The 17,783-nt window shown below is 46.6% G+C and overlaps 1 protein-coding gene across 1 annotated transcript; it reads left to right on the forward strand.

The window, feature by feature from the left end:
* Positions 1 to 8,282: 8,282 nt before the first annotated feature.
* On the forward strand, positions 8,283 to 9,720 carry LOC136481922 (uncharacterized). The gene has a single exon (XM_066479201.1). It carries the CDS (start codon positions 8,425 to 8,427, stop codon positions 9,430 to 9,432), a length of 1,008 nt encoding a protein of 335 aa, XP_066335298.1. The 5' UTR covers positions 8,283 to 8,424; the 3' UTR covers positions 9,433 to 9,720.
* Positions 9,721 to 17,783: the final 8,063 nt, after the last annotated feature.

Genomic DNA, 17,783 nt, shown 5'->3' on the forward strand with positions numbered 1-17,783 from the left:
TGGTGTACTCTTCTTTTAGCATATTGTAACTAGTGGTGAGCTCATTATGTATCCCCTCAAGTTTATCATGTTTTTCTTTAAGCTCCTTTTTAGATGATTTGAGCTCCTTGAGTTTGGATGACATAATTTTATTTTCTTCTCTAAACTCAGCACTACCTTTTTCGGCAATGTCACATCTTGCTAAGAGTGAGTCTTTCTCAAGTTCTAGCTTTTCATTTTTAGCTCTTATCTTTCTAATGATTTTAGTATATTGATTTAGCAACTTGACAAGATCATCATAAGAAGGTGATTCAAATTCATCATCACTATTACTATCATCATTGCTAGCACGATCATCATCACTACTATCATCATCACTTTGTACCTTTCATTCACCCTTGGCCATAAGGCATAGGTGTGTAGAGGATGACGGCGGTGGTGTCGATGAAGATAGTGAAGAATCAATTACAATAGCGGCCACCTTCTCATTCTCACTTTCATCATCGGATGAGCAACTTGATGAATCAATATCCGTGAGCCAATCACCAACGATGTATGCCTTGTCATTTTTCTTCTTCTTGTGGAAATCCTTCTTCTTGCCATCCTTCTTCTTGTATGGCTTATTTTTCTTCTTCTCATCATCATCTTCATCACTTGAGTCATCTTTCTTGCCCTTGTACTTGTCTTTCTTGGGTTTAGGACATTGATGAGCTAGATGACCAAGTTCTCCACAATTATAACAATCCATCTCCGAGATGGGCTTCCTTCTATTGCTAGTGAAGAATTTCTTCTTCTTGCCATCAAACTTGACATCGTTCTTGTTGAGCTTCTTAAGCATCTTGGCGGTTCTTCTCACCATGAGAGCAAGACTTGCATCATTAATTTCATCATCACTTGAGCTGTCATGTTCAACTCTTGCTTTGCCCTTCTTCTCTTGGCTAGCCTTGAATGCCAAGTTTTTCTTCTTGGTGGAAGAAGAGCCATCTTGTGGTGTGATGTGCATATACATCTCATGTGCATTGATCAAAATTAACGTCACTTGGGGGTCATAAAAATGCCAATTTAATGTCAGAAGGTTGGACATTAAAGATTCTTAATGGACCGTTGGTCGCTATATCTTGTTTTGGCTACAGACTGTTAGTCGTTAATTCTATTTCACTTCCACGTTGGACAGTAATGAGTGTCCAGATTTTCTAATCATTGATACTTCTAACAGCTCAAGGTTAGCAAGACTAAAAAATCATCCCATGGAACAGGTGTGCTATTCTGAATTTCCCCATCTACATGTCATTTACGAGATCATACAACTTGCATAATCTTGAAAATCCTGAAGCTTGTATGCTGATTACATTTGTATACCTGCAATAGCTGGTAGGTTTACATTGAACAGGTTTGCTGGGATGTGTTCATTCCTATATGCCTGAGTAGATGTGATCCCTGTTGTGGCTGCATGCATAGTGCCTTTTGGGTTGAAACCATTGTAGATCAATGTATTACCTGGTGGCTGTGAAATGAAATCTAAAATTAATATGCATCATAAATGAATTTTGATTCAATGAATACCAATTGTGCTGCTTGCTGCCTTGTGTTGGGTGCTGGTGTTGGTGCCTCCTGCTGACTAGTGCCTTTTACGAAGTTTTTGGTTGTTTTTGTTTTTTTATGAATTTCAACTTTTATTTACAGGTGGTGGGAGGAAATAGCTGGAAGTAGACTGCAGCCACTGATTTGATAAAAGTGCTCATGATGACATGTTTTGGACATCCTAGCTATAGATGAAAACTTTTGTTTGGACTTACTAGAGGTGGATCATTTTGTAAAGAGTGGAAGCAAACTATGATATATGGGTTGTGGAATCGAATATCTCTAGTACGTCTAGCATTTTGACCAAACTTATTTCATATTAACTCTTGTTTGCCATGAATTGTGTGTAAAATGGCATGACATATTATGATGGCTTTAATATAACTGGTGAGCTTTGGTCCAGTTTATATGTGTTCCATGACTGTGTATTGTTTGAATGTATGATATGGTTAGTGTTGATTGTATGGTTAACATATAAACAATACATGCTATTATATGTTATTTTTTTGTATGCATAGCGTTGGGCAGTTGGCCGCTATAAATATATATCATTAGACAGTCTGTCGTTATAAGTTTATAAAAGGTGTTAGAACGTCTGTCGTTATATCTTTTACATAACGTTAGACGATCGGTCGTTAAAAGTCGGTCAGACGTTAAAAGTTTATAGCGACTCCAAAATCAACGACAGATATAAGGGTCGCTATAGGTTTATAATGACCAACCATAGGTCGCTGAAACGGCTTATAACGACCCACCTGGTGATGCTAAATCTAGGCTGTGGTATAGTGTAACAAGTGTGTGTGAACAAGCATATACAAAAGTGTAATGCAATATGACATGTTATATCACAAACAAGGAAAGAACCTTTGGTCATGAATTTAAGAGCAAGGACATTTCCAAAACACATGACCAAAACCAACAATCCTCACGCACAAGTTTAAAAAAGCACAACCACAAAGTTAGACAGATAAGCATCCATTAACTTGTCCTACAAATGGATCTGCATATTTGGTAGTTATATATAAAATTGCATCTCATCATAGCATTACATAACTCATTGATCAACAAATTAGACTACATATATTTCAATGTTGATGATAAATTCAACCAATAGTAAGCTAAACTAAGTTCTATTTGGCCATGTCATAATAATTCAACAGAGCTGAGTTTGATACTATCATATTTGTCCGAGCACAGGGACTCACAGTTGGCTCACTCAATTTTCAATTCTTCCTTTTTGGTGAGGAGTTTCAGCTATCCCCACCTTCCCCAAATAAAAGTAAAAAATCTCACTAGAGTCAAGATTTGGTTATATAATAGCATAACATGACTTTGTTTGGTGCTGAATAAGTATTAAGAGAAAACATTTAAAAGCATTTCACTTGACTTGAGCGGAAACCCGAGATCACCGCGCTGCCATCCACATCCCTCATCTATCCAGTCTTGACATGACCTGAGTGGGTCGCCGATGGTCCGTGCAACCACAAGGAAGGCGACGATGGGGTTTCTTCTTGTTAGGCTCAGGCTTGAGTAGGCTCTCATAGAGGAGGCGGTGGCTGCTCCATCCGTGGTTGATTTTGGTGCACCAAAGATGCTTCTCCACATCCATGTCGCCGCTGCTAGAGCTACATTGGAGGTCTATGTGTTGAGTGGATGATGGACAAAGTCCCTAAATCCATCGTGGGCTACAATGATGGTGACCTGATTTGGCCCCTTGGCTAGAGTTGGCGCACGCTCTGCTAGATCCGGCATCCTCTTGTCTGGATCCATTGCTTTCATCGTGGGTAGGAGCAAATACATGGAAGAGCGAGAAGCTTGCGTGCAACGGTGCATCGAGGAGACCCATGAGTGGTCAAGGGTCATTGACCATGTGGGCAAGACGGCGACGACATGACATTGTTGGTGGCAGCAGCAGCTTGTGTCTACCTAGTTTAGTGCTAGGGAAAGGCTCGCTGAGCTTGATGGCTAGGGTCTAGATCCAAACTCTAGGCATGGATTCAGCAGTCCCTGTTATGGATCTAGTGTTACCGAGCATTGTGGTATCGACGGTGGTGGTGCAGGGCATTGGCATCAACGAAGGCTACTGGTGCTCCAATTTGCTCTTGATTGATGGATTTGTGTTCCATGTTCCCTCGTTGGTGTATGGGATTGTGTGGTGGTAGCCGTAGTCGATGTGCAGCCATCAACGCTCGATTATGCTAGTCATTGGTGTGTTGTCGCTGGGAGTGGATTGGGTGCTAGGCGAAAGCCATTGTGTTGTTGTTGGGCTGACGATGATGATGCCTCTGTGAGCCATATAACTCCTTGGAGGTGTCTGTTGATGCACCCCTCCTCTCTCGATGTGGATCTTGTGGGTGAAATCCCTCTCATGTTGGGTGGGCAATGATGATGTTGCTACTTCATATTCCTTCCAGAAGGTGTTGTCTTTATAGTTCCACGTGGGGTTCCCACTTTGGTGGCTTCCTTTTGACATCAAAGTTTTCTAAGTAAACGAGGATGCGAAGGATTGCTACAACACAAGACCAAACTTTAAGGCCTAACCTCAAGAGTTTCTAAGTAAACTAGGATGCGAAGGATTGCTACTGCACAAGATCAAAGCAAGTTTGAAGCAAGGACATAGAAGCGCACACTTGGAAGATTTGGATTTAAAGATTGGGTGTTTGGATACCCCGGACTAAACTTTAATCCCTGTCACATCGAATGTTTGACACTAATTTGAAGTATTAAACATAGACTAATTACAAAACTACATAGATGGAGACTAATTTGTGAGATGAATCTATTAAACCTAATTAGTCCATGATTTGGTAATGTGGTGTGCTATAGTAAACATGTGCTAATAGATTAATTAGACTTAGTAGATTCATCTCACAAATTAGTCTCCAAAAGTGCAATTAGTTTTATAATTATCTCATATTAAATCCTCCTAATTAGTATCCGAACATTCAAGTCCCCAGATCCAAACACCCCATGTTCTGTACTCATGTGACAATGTGTGTACATTAGTATTTGTGTGCTATCGGGGGTGACCCCGATGACTTTTGGCCAAAGCAATGGGAAATCACTAGCTAGCACCGTGCATAAGGATGGCAACGGGGCGGTTTCGGGTTGGATATCCATAGGTTTTGGGTCCAGCGGTTTTGGTTTCGGATGCAGTTTTTCGCCCACGGTTTTCGGGTTTGGATACCCGAAAGTTAGCGGATTTGGGACGAAATTTCAACTTAACCCATGGATCACCATTGGGGCTTGAAACAAGGCAGCCCAGTAGCAGCCCATTAATGACCCTAGGTATATATATAACTCTCAAACACCCTCAATCCCTCTCCCTCACCCCTCACCAGGCCATCGCCGACCCACCTCATCTGACGGCGCACACAAGATAGGACTCTCGGCCTCTCTCTCTCGCGGACTCACTGAAAGCTCTAGTTTGGTTTTGGTGAATTGATGAAACCCTAAGTGCTAACCTAGTTTATCAAGTGATCATGCCATAGGTAGCACATTTCAAGTGGCGAAACAAATGAAAATCATGACATGATGATGGTGATGCCATGGTGATGATCAAGTGCTTGGACTTGAAAAGAAGAAAGAGAAAAACAAAAGGCTCAAGGCAAAGGTATAAATTATAGGAGCCATTTTATTTTGGTGATCGAGACACTTAGTGAGTGCGATCACATTTAGGATCGATAGCCGTACTATTAAGAGGGATGAAACTCATATCGAAATGCGGTTATCAAAGTGCCACTAGATGCTCTAACTCATTGCATATGCATTTAGAATCTAGTGGAGTGCTAACACCCTTAAAAATGTTTGTGAAAATATGCTAACACATGTGCACAAGGTGATACACTTGGTGGTTGGCACATTTGAGCAAGGGTTAGGAACTTCACCGGTGGAGTGTCCGCCCATAGACTGTGGACAGTCCGACGGTGCCACTGGCACCCTAGACAGAAAAGATGGAGGTCACTGTAAGTGACCGAACGCTGGTCTCTGAAGGATCGACGCGTCCGGTCAGTAGCAGCAGAAGAAGCGCAGCGTCGGTTGTCGACCGGACGCTGGCACTGAAACGACCGAACGCTGGCTGGCTGCATCTCGTCACACTGACATGGTCATGCACAGGGGAGTCACCATGTGACCGGACGTTGGGTGAGTCCGGTCAAGCATGACCAGACGCGTCCGGTCGTGAAAAGTCGTCTCTGGATGCTTACTGGAAACTACCGAACGCTGGACCCCAGCGTTCGGTCACTTTGAGCTGCAGCGTTCGGTCGTCACTTGACCATTGAGATCGGGCGCTCATCATTTGAAGAGAGGGGACACATGGCACGCATCACGTGACTGGACGCTGAGGTCCAGCGTTCGGTCAATATGACCGGAGCGTCCGGTCACCCCGTGTTGTGCCCAGTGAAGGGGTACAACGGCTCTATTTCATGGGGGCTTCTATTTAAGCCCCATGGCCGGCTCAAGCTCACTCTCTTGGCCATTTACATTGACATAGCAACCGTGTGAGCTTAGCCAAAGCCCTCCCACTCATCTCCATCATTGATTCATCATCTTTGTGAGATTGGGACAGAATCCAAGTGCATTGCTTGAGTGATTGCATCTAGAGGCACTTGGTGTTCGTGTTTCGCTACGGGATTTGCTTGTTACTCTTAGTGGTTGCCGCCACCTAGATGGCTTGGAGCAGAGAGGATCGTTGAGCGGAGGTTGGTGATTGTCTCTGGCTCTGATCGTGGTGATTGTGAGGGGTTCTTGACCTTTCCCGGCGGAGAGCCAAAAGGTACTCTAGTGGATTGCTCGTGGCTTGTGTGATTCTCATCTTGTGTGGGTTGTGTGGCACCCTATTGAGGGTTTGGCGTGTGATGCCGATTAGCGCGTGAACCTCAGAGTGAATCGCCACAACGAGGAGTAGCTTGCCGGCAAGCAAGTGAACCTCGGTAAAAATCATTGTTTTCATCATTTGATTCCGTGGTGATTGGTCTTCATTGGTATTGATTCTTATGATTGATTGGCTCCTTCTTTGACACGGCGGTATAACCTTCTTGCTCACTCTCTTTATATTACCGCAAACTAGTTGTAAAGCTCTTTAGTGTAGCTAGTCATGAGAGCTTGTTAGTTTGGTTAGTGTGACTTTTTAGTTAGTTTTTGAGAGTACACTAACTTAGTGTAGTGTTATAGCTATTGTGTGGATAGAAACTATATAAACTAGAATTGTGGTAGGTGGCTTGCATTTTTAGTAGGCTAGCGCAACACTTGCTTCGCCTCATAATTATCTAACCGGTTTGTTAAGTGTTGTTGTAGAATTTTTTAATAGGCTATTCACCCCCCTCTAGCCATTAGGACCTTTCACTCACACCCCCACCTCACTACCCCCTGCGACACCATGCTCGGCCTCCCCACCTCTCCAGTATACACAACCTCTCCTCTCTATTTCTCAATGTCCGACTCACGCGACGGCCGGCTCGGCACCTTGGCCGCTGCCCACCAACGGCCAACAGCCTAGCGCGCGCCTAGCCAGGGCCGACCGCTGGCGCACCTTGCCATGGGTAGAGGTGAGGGCCGAGGAGATGGTGCACAACCGCATGGGGCAGACGGCGCACGCACGCACCTGGGACGAAGCACAACCGAACCATGAACCTAGTTGGTGTAGTATTCTCTCGGGTTTTTGGATAATCCATCAGGTTTCGTGGATCCGGTGGTTTCAATTTTGGGGATGAATTTCCACCCGAATCGGTGTTTAGGGGAGATTCGGGTGTCGGTTTAGGGTGCGTAGGGACTCCACCCGATCCGAATCCGCCCTGTTGCCATTCCTAACCGTGCATCAAGCTATTTGACCTTGTCGGTCAAGCCTACTGTCCCCGAAGACCTTGCATGCTTGCTTCGCCCGTGCATTAAGATTAGTGTAGTGACGTGCTCCCTCCATCTTAAAAAATGGCGCTATAGGAGATCGTACTGGTCAAACACTTTTAAATTGGATTATGTTTGTAGAAAAAATATTAACAACATTTATATCTTTAAAATAAATTTATTATAAAAATATATTTAATATTTTTTAATAATACTAACTATACAACATATGTATTAATATTTTTATATATATATTTACTCAAAATTAAAAAGATTTAAACTTTTTAGATGAGAATGATACGTTTTATGAGACGGATAGAAAGGTGTTAACCTGCACCAGAAATAGTCCGGTTGAAGTCGCTCGACCCTATGTTCTCCACTCGTCGCAAAAAAAAAAAACCTATGTTCTCCACTTTCAAAAGAAAAAAAAACGCTAGAAAATATAAAGCTAATTCAAAATGAGTAAAAGGAATGCAGATAAAAAAAACTGTTATTGCCAAATTGCCACCGGCTCAACCGGCCACGGCCAACCCTGCCTACCACCGTCCGCGGGTCCCACGCACTTATTATATCATGGCAGCATTGGGATGGCGTGCGTGGGGCCCAACTACCCATCCGCTGCTTAGACCGTCTTCAGCGACCGTGACCTAAGATATAACACTTCGTGCTATAAGTAAAAATTTTAATATTTATTTTTATTTTTTTTAATAATAAAATCTAAAAAAATAACTTTTTTATAAATAAATATAAATCTTTAGAAAAAATGATACTTAAATTTAAATTATGTCTTTTATGACAACTAAAACGAGTCTTTCCTATAGCTACTCCAGAAGGTCTATTAGATTTGGATTTCGCGCTGGGTTTCTGTTGCAGGGCTTCGTCTGCCTCGCGTACCCACCCATACAAAGCAGCGCGCGGCCACCTCCCCACCTTCCTCTCCCCTCCCCATTCCACCACCTCGCAGGGAGCCGAAGCAATCGGAGCAAGCAGACAGCGGCCGGCTCCTCCCACTCCCAGGCAGCTATGGACGCCGCCGAGGCGAGGAGGAGCAGCAGCGCGTCCTCCTCACCGGAGTTCGAGTTCTGGCCGCTCCACCCCAACCCCGCCGCCTCGCCCTCCTGCGCCGACGAGCTCTTCGCCGGCGGGGTACTCCTCCCGCTCCCCGTCCTCCCACCGAAGCCAGCGTCCAGGAACAGCGGCAGCGGCATCAGCCAAAGTGCGCCCGTGGCGGAACTGGAGCCGGAGCCGGAGGTAGGGGAGGCGTCCCTTCTTGCGACCGTCGCGCCGCCTACGGCCTCGATTACGTCCCCGGCGCCGCCCACCGCCTCCTCCGGAGGAGGAGGGTCCAAGCGCTGGACCGACATCTTCTCCAAGAAGCCGGCGCCGGTAGCCGAGGAGAAGGACCGGGATAAGGAGAAGGAGAAGCGGAAGGACGGCGCCGGCAGCCGGAAACAGGGCGGCGGGCACTCCGGCGGCGGCGCAAGCTCGGAGCTGAACATCAACATCTGGCCCTTCTCGCGGAGCCGCTCGGCCGGCGGCGGGTCCGGGTCCGGCTCGTCCAAGCCGCGGCCCCCCGCGAGGAAGGTCAGCAGCGCGCCGTGCTCGCGCAGCAACTCCCGCGGCGAGGCCGGCGGCGCCCCTCCGCTCCGGCGGTGGGCGGCGAGCCCGGGCCGCTCCGGAGGCGGCGTGCCGGTGGGCCGGTCCAGCCCGGTCTGGCAGATCCGACGCCCGGCGGCCAAGCCTGCGCCTGGCCCCGTCGCCTCAGCCTCAGAGCTGTTCAACGACAGGCGGGCGCCGCCGCAGCAGCAGCACAAGGAGAAACCCGCCGGCGCTGCCAACAACGGCCGGAAGCCCGGCCTGGGCGGCGGCGTCCGCAGCCTGAACCTGAGCGTGAACTCGTGCATCGGGTACCGGCACCAGGTCAGCTGCCGGCGGGCGGACGTCGGCGCCGCCCGCGGCCTCGGCTCTGGCGTCGGCGGCGGCGGCGGGTTGTTCGGCATCAAGGGGCTCTTCTCCAAGAAGGTGCATTGAGCAGCCTGTTCTGTATTCACCTGGGGCTCCCTGATCACTCGTGTAGTAACTCCTTTTTACCCTTTTTTATTAGTAAGTACTTTTTTTTTTTAACTTTCTGGGTTATATAAATTGTATGAGATGTGTGTTTGTGTGGGAGGTTGTTAATTACATGTAAAAAATGCATGGTTAGCCAGTAACCGGTTGTTGTAAGGCTAATGCTTGGTGATATCTACTGTAAAAATTTTAGCGACGTTAACCAGCTCTGCTTATGCCGTGAGCAATGGCCATTGTTAGGTGATGTTTGGTTGCTCCTCCTATATTTTAGTTGTTGTGCTGTTGAATTGGATTGCCTCCACTATACAAGCTATTTTTTGGCCATCATGTGTTTTCTACTGTGTGTAAATACAATAGCGTAGTACTACTTTTTTTTGAACGAATGGACAGTAATATTTTATAAAAATCTCACATCCATTACTGGTGACAAAGAACCTGAGCTCCTCTGAACAGTGAAATCAGTGAGCGATTGGAGTGTGGCGTCTGGGTTTTGATTTAGGCACTCTTGTGTTATCACTTTTCTTTTTTCCCTCTTTATTTATTAACAAGAAAAAGGAAACCATTCTACCCAGCTGCTTTGAGATTTAAGATGACTGTACTGGGAGAGTGTTGTTATCTTGGAAATCTGAGGATATACTATTCTATCATCTCTTCTACAAAGGGTTTGTTTGCTTGAGCTTTGGACTATATATAAAACTAAAGCAACACAATTCAAACACGCAGATTACCCAATGTAACGATCCAGCAATCTAGCTCCCACCAGGTCGTAGCAGATCGTGCAAATGACCAAAATAATCACCAGAGTTTCTTTCAAACTGCCTTCGTCACCAACCACCCTAGGTTTCAATGAGAAAGGTTGGGAAGAAAAATGTTATGAACGACGTATAAGAATATGAAGTAAAGAATCAAGCCATAGAGGAGACACACGATTTAACGTGGAAAACCCCTCCGATGTGAAGGGGAAAAACCACGGGCACCAGCCAGCAACAATCTCACTATCTCAAGAGTTTTGGGTTACACGCCTATGACGGCTTACAAGAGAATCAAGTCTCCACGAAACCCTAGCAAGGGTGTATATACCGTACCGAAGCCCGGCCTATATCCTGGAGTGAATTTGGAACAACTCCAACAAACTCCACCTTGAGACAAATTCATCTTGTATCATAAATCAACCCTTCATCCTGAACATAACAAAGATAGAAAACCACTGGTGCCAACAATAGTCTCTTGGACTATCCAATTAAACCAACTAAGCTTGAGCACAGCTCAAACTTAGCAACAGGAACAGGTTTTGTCATCATATCAGCAGGATTATCATGAGTACTAATCTTGCATACCTTCAGCTTACCTTCTTCAATCACATCACGCACAAAATGATACTTGATATCTATGTGTTTAGTTCTCTCATGGAACATCTGATCTTTAGTGAGGTAAATTGCACTTTGACTGTCACAGTGCAAACTTATGCAAGATTCAACTCCACAAAGCTCAGCGTACAAACCTTTCAGCCAAATTAATTCTTTGCACGCTTCACAAATAGCCATATATTCTGCTTCAGTAGTAGACAAAGCAACAACTGACTGTAAAGTAGCCCTCCAACTCACAGCACAACTGCCAACAGTAAACACATAACCTGTAAGTGATCTTCGCCTGTCCAGATCAGCAGCATAATCAGAATCCACATAGCCAATAAGACCCTTATCAGTTCTTCCAAACTTTAAACAGGAATCTGTTGTGCCTCTGAGGTACCTAAAAATCCACTGAACTGCCCTCCAATGTTCTTTGCCAGGATTAGACATATATCTACTAACAAGACTCATAGCATATGACAAATCCAACAGATTTGGAACAACTCCGGCGACGGGCCTCCGCTTCGCTCCGTCAGAAGCCCGGCCTATATCCTGGAGTGAATTTGGAACAACTCCAACAAAAAACGTGTTTTTGGTTAAAGAAAGAATGAAATTCATCCTTCCACATGCTAATAACAGATTTTTTGAGGTGGAACTGTCATTTTGGTCAGCTCAAAATTTTCTTTTTGGAATCAGTTTCATCTTAGAACTATCAAAGTGACCTACCAAAATGACTGTTTTAGTTTTTAAACTCTGTATTTTAGACTCAAATTCATTAATGATCTATCAAAGTGCATTTTAGTCCTTAAACTCATCTTTTTGGCTCAATTATTTCATCTCTTGTGATACGTGTAACATCACGATCTCACGCCAAGTCGGCTCCAGAATCACTCACAATTTGAGGTGGACGATCGTCGTTAGATGCTAGTATCCCACTACTAGAGAACAGACTTTAGAACGATGTCCTAATTTAGCATTAGCCTCGACATTTTTTACCCCCGGGACTAAAGGTTCTTTTAGTCCCGGTTGGTAATACCAACCGGGACTAAAGGTTCCTGCCCAATGGCTACTGCGGCAGACATTTGCTGCAGGGGACCTTTAGTCCCGGTTGGAGCTACCAACCGGGACTAAAGGTTAACTTTTACTCTCCGGTGGTCCCTCCAACCGGGAGTAAAAGTCTACTCCCGGCTGGAGGCTATGTTCGGGACTAGAAAGGGACCTTTAGTCCCGGTTGCTGTCTTCAACCGGGACTAAAACTTGAAACTATAATAGGCAGTCTTTTTGAGCCGGGACTGACAGCGTGCTGTCCCTGTTGCATTTATTGCCGTGCTCTAAGCTCTAAGCTCTAAAGCTCTAAGTTTTAGTCCTGGTTGCATTTATTGCCGTGCTTTACTTGTACTAGAAAGCTTAGAGCTTGAAACTTCAGTCGGGACTAAAGCTTAGAGCTTGAAACTCCAACTGGGACCCATATGCATGTTGCAAGCTTTTAGTCCCAGTTGTCGTGCTTGCATTTGTATGTAGGAATTGAAACTCCAATCGGGACTAAAGTAGCAATAAGAAACGAAGATGTACTTGATGGTGCTTTACTTGTACCTGCTTGCATTTACGAGCTTTAGTCCCGGCTTGCATTTACCTGCTTGCATTTACGAGCTTTAGTCCCGGCTTGTATTTACCTACTTGCATTTATTGCTGACACCGAAAACGAAGACCTTTAGTCCCGGCTGGTCCGATGCAACTGAACACGACCAAATCAATTAGTCCCGGCTGGTATTACGAGCCGGGACTAAAGGTATACCTTTAGTCCCGGCTGGTATTATCAGCCGGGACTAGAGGTCTTTTAGTCTCGGGCGTTTACAGGAGCCTCGATGGGCCGGCCCAGTACGCAATATGCTGGAATTGCTGGCCAGTACCACCTATTAGCATCACCTCGCTTGCTCAGAAGAGTGAAAGCTAACTTAAAAGCTCAGCTCTCGAACCAAGCAGCACGAACTTGAACAGGATTGTACCGCTGATCCTTCACTAAAGGTCCTTCGTACTATAGTTTATACAAAATGTTGAACATTATAAACGTACGTATATTCTAGCAGCGTAGAATGCGTATTCAAAAACCAAAACGAATCATCAATTAAAAATAGGAAAAAAAAGGAAAATAGAAATAGAAACAAAAAAAACCTGGTAGCAGCGTGAAAATAGAAAAAAAAGGAAAATAGAAATAGAAACAAAAAAAGGAAAAAAACCTTTAGTCCCGATTAGGGTTACCAACCGGGACTAAAGGATGCGTCCACGTTTGCTCGGCTGGAGGGCCTTTAGTCCCGGTTGGTAACACCAATTGGGACTAAAGGTCCCTCTTTAGTCTCGGCTCGATGACCCGGGATTGAAGGTTCCACCTTTAGTCCCGAGATCATTGTCCCAACGCGGTAACCGGGACTAAAGACCGTTACCGCCCGGGACAACAAAACCATCCTATAGCAGTGTCCCTAGCGTCGTCTCTAGCTATAGAATCGAATAGCACACTGAACATAAATATAGATCCGACGGATCCGATATTATATTGTTCAATATAATTTTATCGTTTCATTTTAATAACTAAATATTTTTTAGCTAAGATAAAAAACATATTATTTTTATTCGCAACCGGCCTGACGCTAGAAATACCTAAAGCAAAGAAATTTAGGTCGGTTTCGAAGACGTCTCTCCGCAGATTTTTGCGGGGAAAAGGCTCGTCTCGATTTATCTCTTCCCCAGACCTTACTCATGTGGGAGCCTCCAGCATTGGATATGCTTTTTTTTTGTTATTCTAATTTATCATTGTGGTCTCAAGTTGCTAAATAGCGTCCATAGCAGCTATAATTGCTCTCACAAAAGCCATACAGCAGAATATATATAAACGGTACCATTCTACCAGCTGCTTTGAGATTTAAGATGAGTTTACTTAGGGAGTGTTATCTTGGAAATATAAGGATTTACTACGCTATCATCTCTTCTACAAAGCGCTTGTTTGCTTGAGCTTTGGACTATATAAAATAACACACAATTCAAACACGCATATTACCAAATGTAAGTTATGTCACGATCCAGCAATCGAGCTCCCACCAGTTGTAGCGGATCGTGCTAATGACCAAAATAATATACAGAGTTTCTTTCAAACTAAGAGCATCTCCAAGAGTTCCCTATTTACCTTCATAATACTTGGTTTTTAGGAAAATCAGAAAAAAATCTCTCTTCAACCGTTCCTAATCCATCCTCTTAATATTTAGTCACTTGGAAAAACTAAGCCAGTTCCGCGTAACTTTACGCGGCTCTCGAGTCGCGCGGATCCTTCTCCCGCGCCCTGTCGTGGCCGTTCATGCCGAGCTCTGGCTCACCCTTCTCATTGCCGTCCTTCCTCTGGTGATCCAACAGCGCCTCCGAGGAGCCACTGAACGCGTTGTTCATGGGCTAATGATCAGTTGCACCGAAGCCAACGGTAGTGCCCATCACCCCACCGCCGCCGAAGCAGGACGCCCACGTGGCGCGCTCGATGAAGCCGGAGTCCACGGGGAAATGGCCGAGGCCTTGCGGGAGGAAACCGGGGACCGGCGCCAAGAAGCCGCCACCGCCCTGCGCGGCCAACATGGTGCCGACGTCGGAGAGCGCCATGGCCTGGGAGGTGGACGCCCATAGGCTGGCGGATGCAAAGGCAGAGTCCATCATGGGGACCTGCTGTGGCGGCGGCGGTGGCGGCGCGCACGAGAAGGCGGCAGCGCTGAATTGGGTCTACCACTCCACCAGGATGCCAGCGGCGTCGGAGAACGCGTTGCCCTCCATCCCTTTCTCGCCGATCTCATTCATGTCCATCGCTTGCTTGTAGTAGCACTCACACAAGACGCGAGAAGGTCAATGGACGAATCAGAGACGAGAAAGGCTAGGGAAGAAGAAGTAACTCCTCCATTGGCCAAAGAGCTTCATAGGCAGGCAATATGATAGCCGGAGCAAGCATGCAAGTAAGAAGCTCTCGTCACGGCCTATGGCAGGAAAAGGAAAGATGCCCAGCCACTGGAGATTCTGATGCTATCTATTCCAGCGAGGGGCATAGGAAGAAAGAGGGGAGAGCATAGACTACGAGAGAGAGGGGCTTGTAGGCAAAGGCTTGTCAGATTTATAGGTCTACTAGCAGTTGTTCAGTAGCTATTTATTAGAAACTTTTGGAGATAGCTTTTTTCCCTCCCAAAACCTTTTTAGGAGTTGTAAAACTACAAGTTTTAGGAGGAAAAATAGAGAACTCTTTGGAGATGCTCTAACAACCTTCACCACCAATAGTTTTTGAATGAGATAGGTTGGGAAGATAAACATGTTTTTGGTTAAGCGAAGAATGAAATTCATCCTTCCACCAGCATATACTAGATATTTTGAGGTATTGGAAAAACACGAAACCCACGCCCGTCCGCGTCATCCACCTTGGGCGACATGGACGGAGCGTCCACCGCGCCGCCGACCCCTCTCCCCATCTTTCGCTCCCTCGCCGCCGCCAGAGCGCCCCGTCGGAAGCCTGCACGGGCGCAAGGAAGGCGACGGCGGGCCCTTCATCCCAAGCTTAGGGCGCACCAGTGGTTTCGGGCATCGAGGCAGCAGTCATGGCGGTTGGCGACGGCTTCCCTGTCCTAGGCTCCTAGCAGCCGGATCCGGCGTCCCTAGGGCCGGATGTGCGCGGTGCTCCAGCGTTGGCCCTTCTCCGGCTGCGGCGGCAGTCCGAGCATCACCGGGATGCAGCGATGGCCGACTAGGGTGGGTCTCCTTCCCCTGCGATCGGATCCGACAATCCTGGAGCCAGATTCGTGTGGTGCCAGCGTGCTGCGCCTAGGGTGGACAGCAGGCACTGGGGGTGCGGCGGATGGCCTACAATGGCTGTGGCGGCATAGGTCAGTGCCTATGCAGGCGCAAGGAGGCAGCGGTGGCGAAGGGTCAGGTCCAGCGTGCGAGGCCAGATCTGCGCAGGCGAGGAAGGGCCACGGCAGTGGCCGAGTGAGATTGCGGCAGCTGCAATAGGCCATGGTGGTGTGTGCTGGCATCTATGCGTGTGGCGAGTGGCGACTCGTGGGGCGGCAATGACGGCATGGCGGCTGCCGCAGCGGACGGACCGTGACCATTGTCATGCATGGGTTGTGGCGCCATGGCGAAAGCTTTGCCCCTATTGGGCCGATGGCGATGACACCTCTAGGCACTGTTTTCTTTGTTAGAAGCGCTCATCGAAAGGTCCTCTCCCTTTGCATGGTGTCCTGGGTGAAAACTTACCTTCTGGTCAGGCGACGGCGGTGTCGGTGGCGTCGTTTTCCTCCTTAAGGCGTCATTTTGGACTCATGCTCAGTCAGTCTGCTGCAGCAGCCAACGTCGTGGCGAGGAAGATGGAGGCCTAGTTAAGGATCCAAGTTTGGGATGTCCATTGCAGAAGAAGGCTGTCAAGAGAAGGGAGTTGGTGCGGCGATTGGAGGGCCTCACATCTGCTTGGCAGTGGAGGGCAACGGTCTGGTGGGACCATATGCCAGTTGCAACCATGAAGTTGGCGAGGAGGCTGACATGGGAGGTGGTGGCCAGCATACTTACGTTGCCGAGGTGACCTGCGTGGTCTAGTGGCGGGCGGTCCCACTTAGCGGTGACTGTTTTGGCGCAAGGAGGCTTCTGACTGGCGGCCGGAGGACCTGTGTGGCACTTCTACCTTCGATGAGACAACTAGGCTACTAGAAGATGTGGTGCATGTGTGTGGATCTCTGTGGGCGGGGTTGGCTTGGTGTGCGCCTAAGGCAGCTCATCTCGTGTTGGTTTGGCAGGCCCATGGCGGGTGGCCCTACTTTGTAGTGGCTACTCCGGTGTGGGACAATGTTTTTAGATATGGCGCAAGCGGATTTGATTGCGGAAGGGCTACACGGTTTGTAGTGGCTAGCCCTGCTTAGCAGCGGGCTACTCGATGTGGGGCATCATCGGCAACGATAGCACAAGCGGTGATGAGGGTGTTTTCGTCTTGAAGGCTTTGTCTTTCGGTGGTGGTGGCGCAGTGTAGTGACCAGTTCGTGGTGGTTTGGTGGTGGTGAAACGTCTGTTTTATGCTGCCGCGGATCGTGTCGATGTCTCATTCCAACCGGCCAGAGTTGTTTTTCTTCCTCTTTGAGTTTGGGGGTTTCGGTGTGTTGATGTCCCAATCCAACTGATCAGAGTTGTATCTGTTTATTTTTGCCTAGTCTGGGCTTCATCTGCTTTTTAATATAATCGGTAGCTCTCCTGCCTGATTTGTTAAAAAAAGATATTTTGAGTTACAATAGTCATCTTCATCAGTGTTGACGGTAGTTATCATCCATCACAAACTACCAACATAACTTGTATAAATGCATAAAATGATTACCAATATAGGTTTAGGGGTTTAAACTAACAAATTCTATGAGTTTTGGTGAATCTATGTTTTTAGTAGGGTTTATTCAGAAATTCATCAAGGTGGACCCAATCGTCAGAATTAAACGCAATTATCCACGATGAAAATTGCTCCAAAAGGTTTCAGAGGACACCAGATGGTACTCCACCAAAGAAGTCCACGAGAGGGTGACAGGTGGGTCCAGCCCCACCTGTCAGTCCCTCCTCGCTACGTCGGTTTCCCACCGCCTTAGGTTTGCATCTCCACCGTTCTTTCAAGTTAGTTTGATCCGAGGGTCCATGATTGACGCTACCCCCTATATATACCAGTCCCTACCACCCCTCGAGGGCATCAATCAATAACCCTGATCATTAAGTCAAGAAGGATCTGAAGTTAGGGTTTCCAGAGAGAGTAGAATAGATCTCCAATTGTTCAAGTTCCAGTATAGGCTAGCTAGCAAGATTCAAGTAGAGTTGGGCTATTGCTTAGGATTATAGATTCGTCGTCTAGACGCTGATAAAGCCATTGTATCCTCTATATTTTATGACCTTATGCTATTTCAATACTATGTTTCTATTTATTATGTT

The sequence above is a fragment of the Miscanthus floridulus genome, chromosome 9 (genome assembly GCF_019320115.1).
Source record: "Miscanthus floridulus cultivar M001 chromosome 9, ASM1932011v1, whole genome shotgun sequence".
NCBI classification, from domain to species: Eukaryota; Viridiplantae; Streptophyta; class Magnoliopsida; order Poales; family Poaceae; genus Miscanthus; species Miscanthus floridulus.

Bases quoted from the DNA above. Each gene is read 5' to 3' on its own strand.
- LOC136481922 (XM_066479201.1), top strand. From the start codon at position 8,425: ATGGACGCCGCCGAGGCGAGGAGGAGCAGCAGCGCGTCCTCCTCACCG.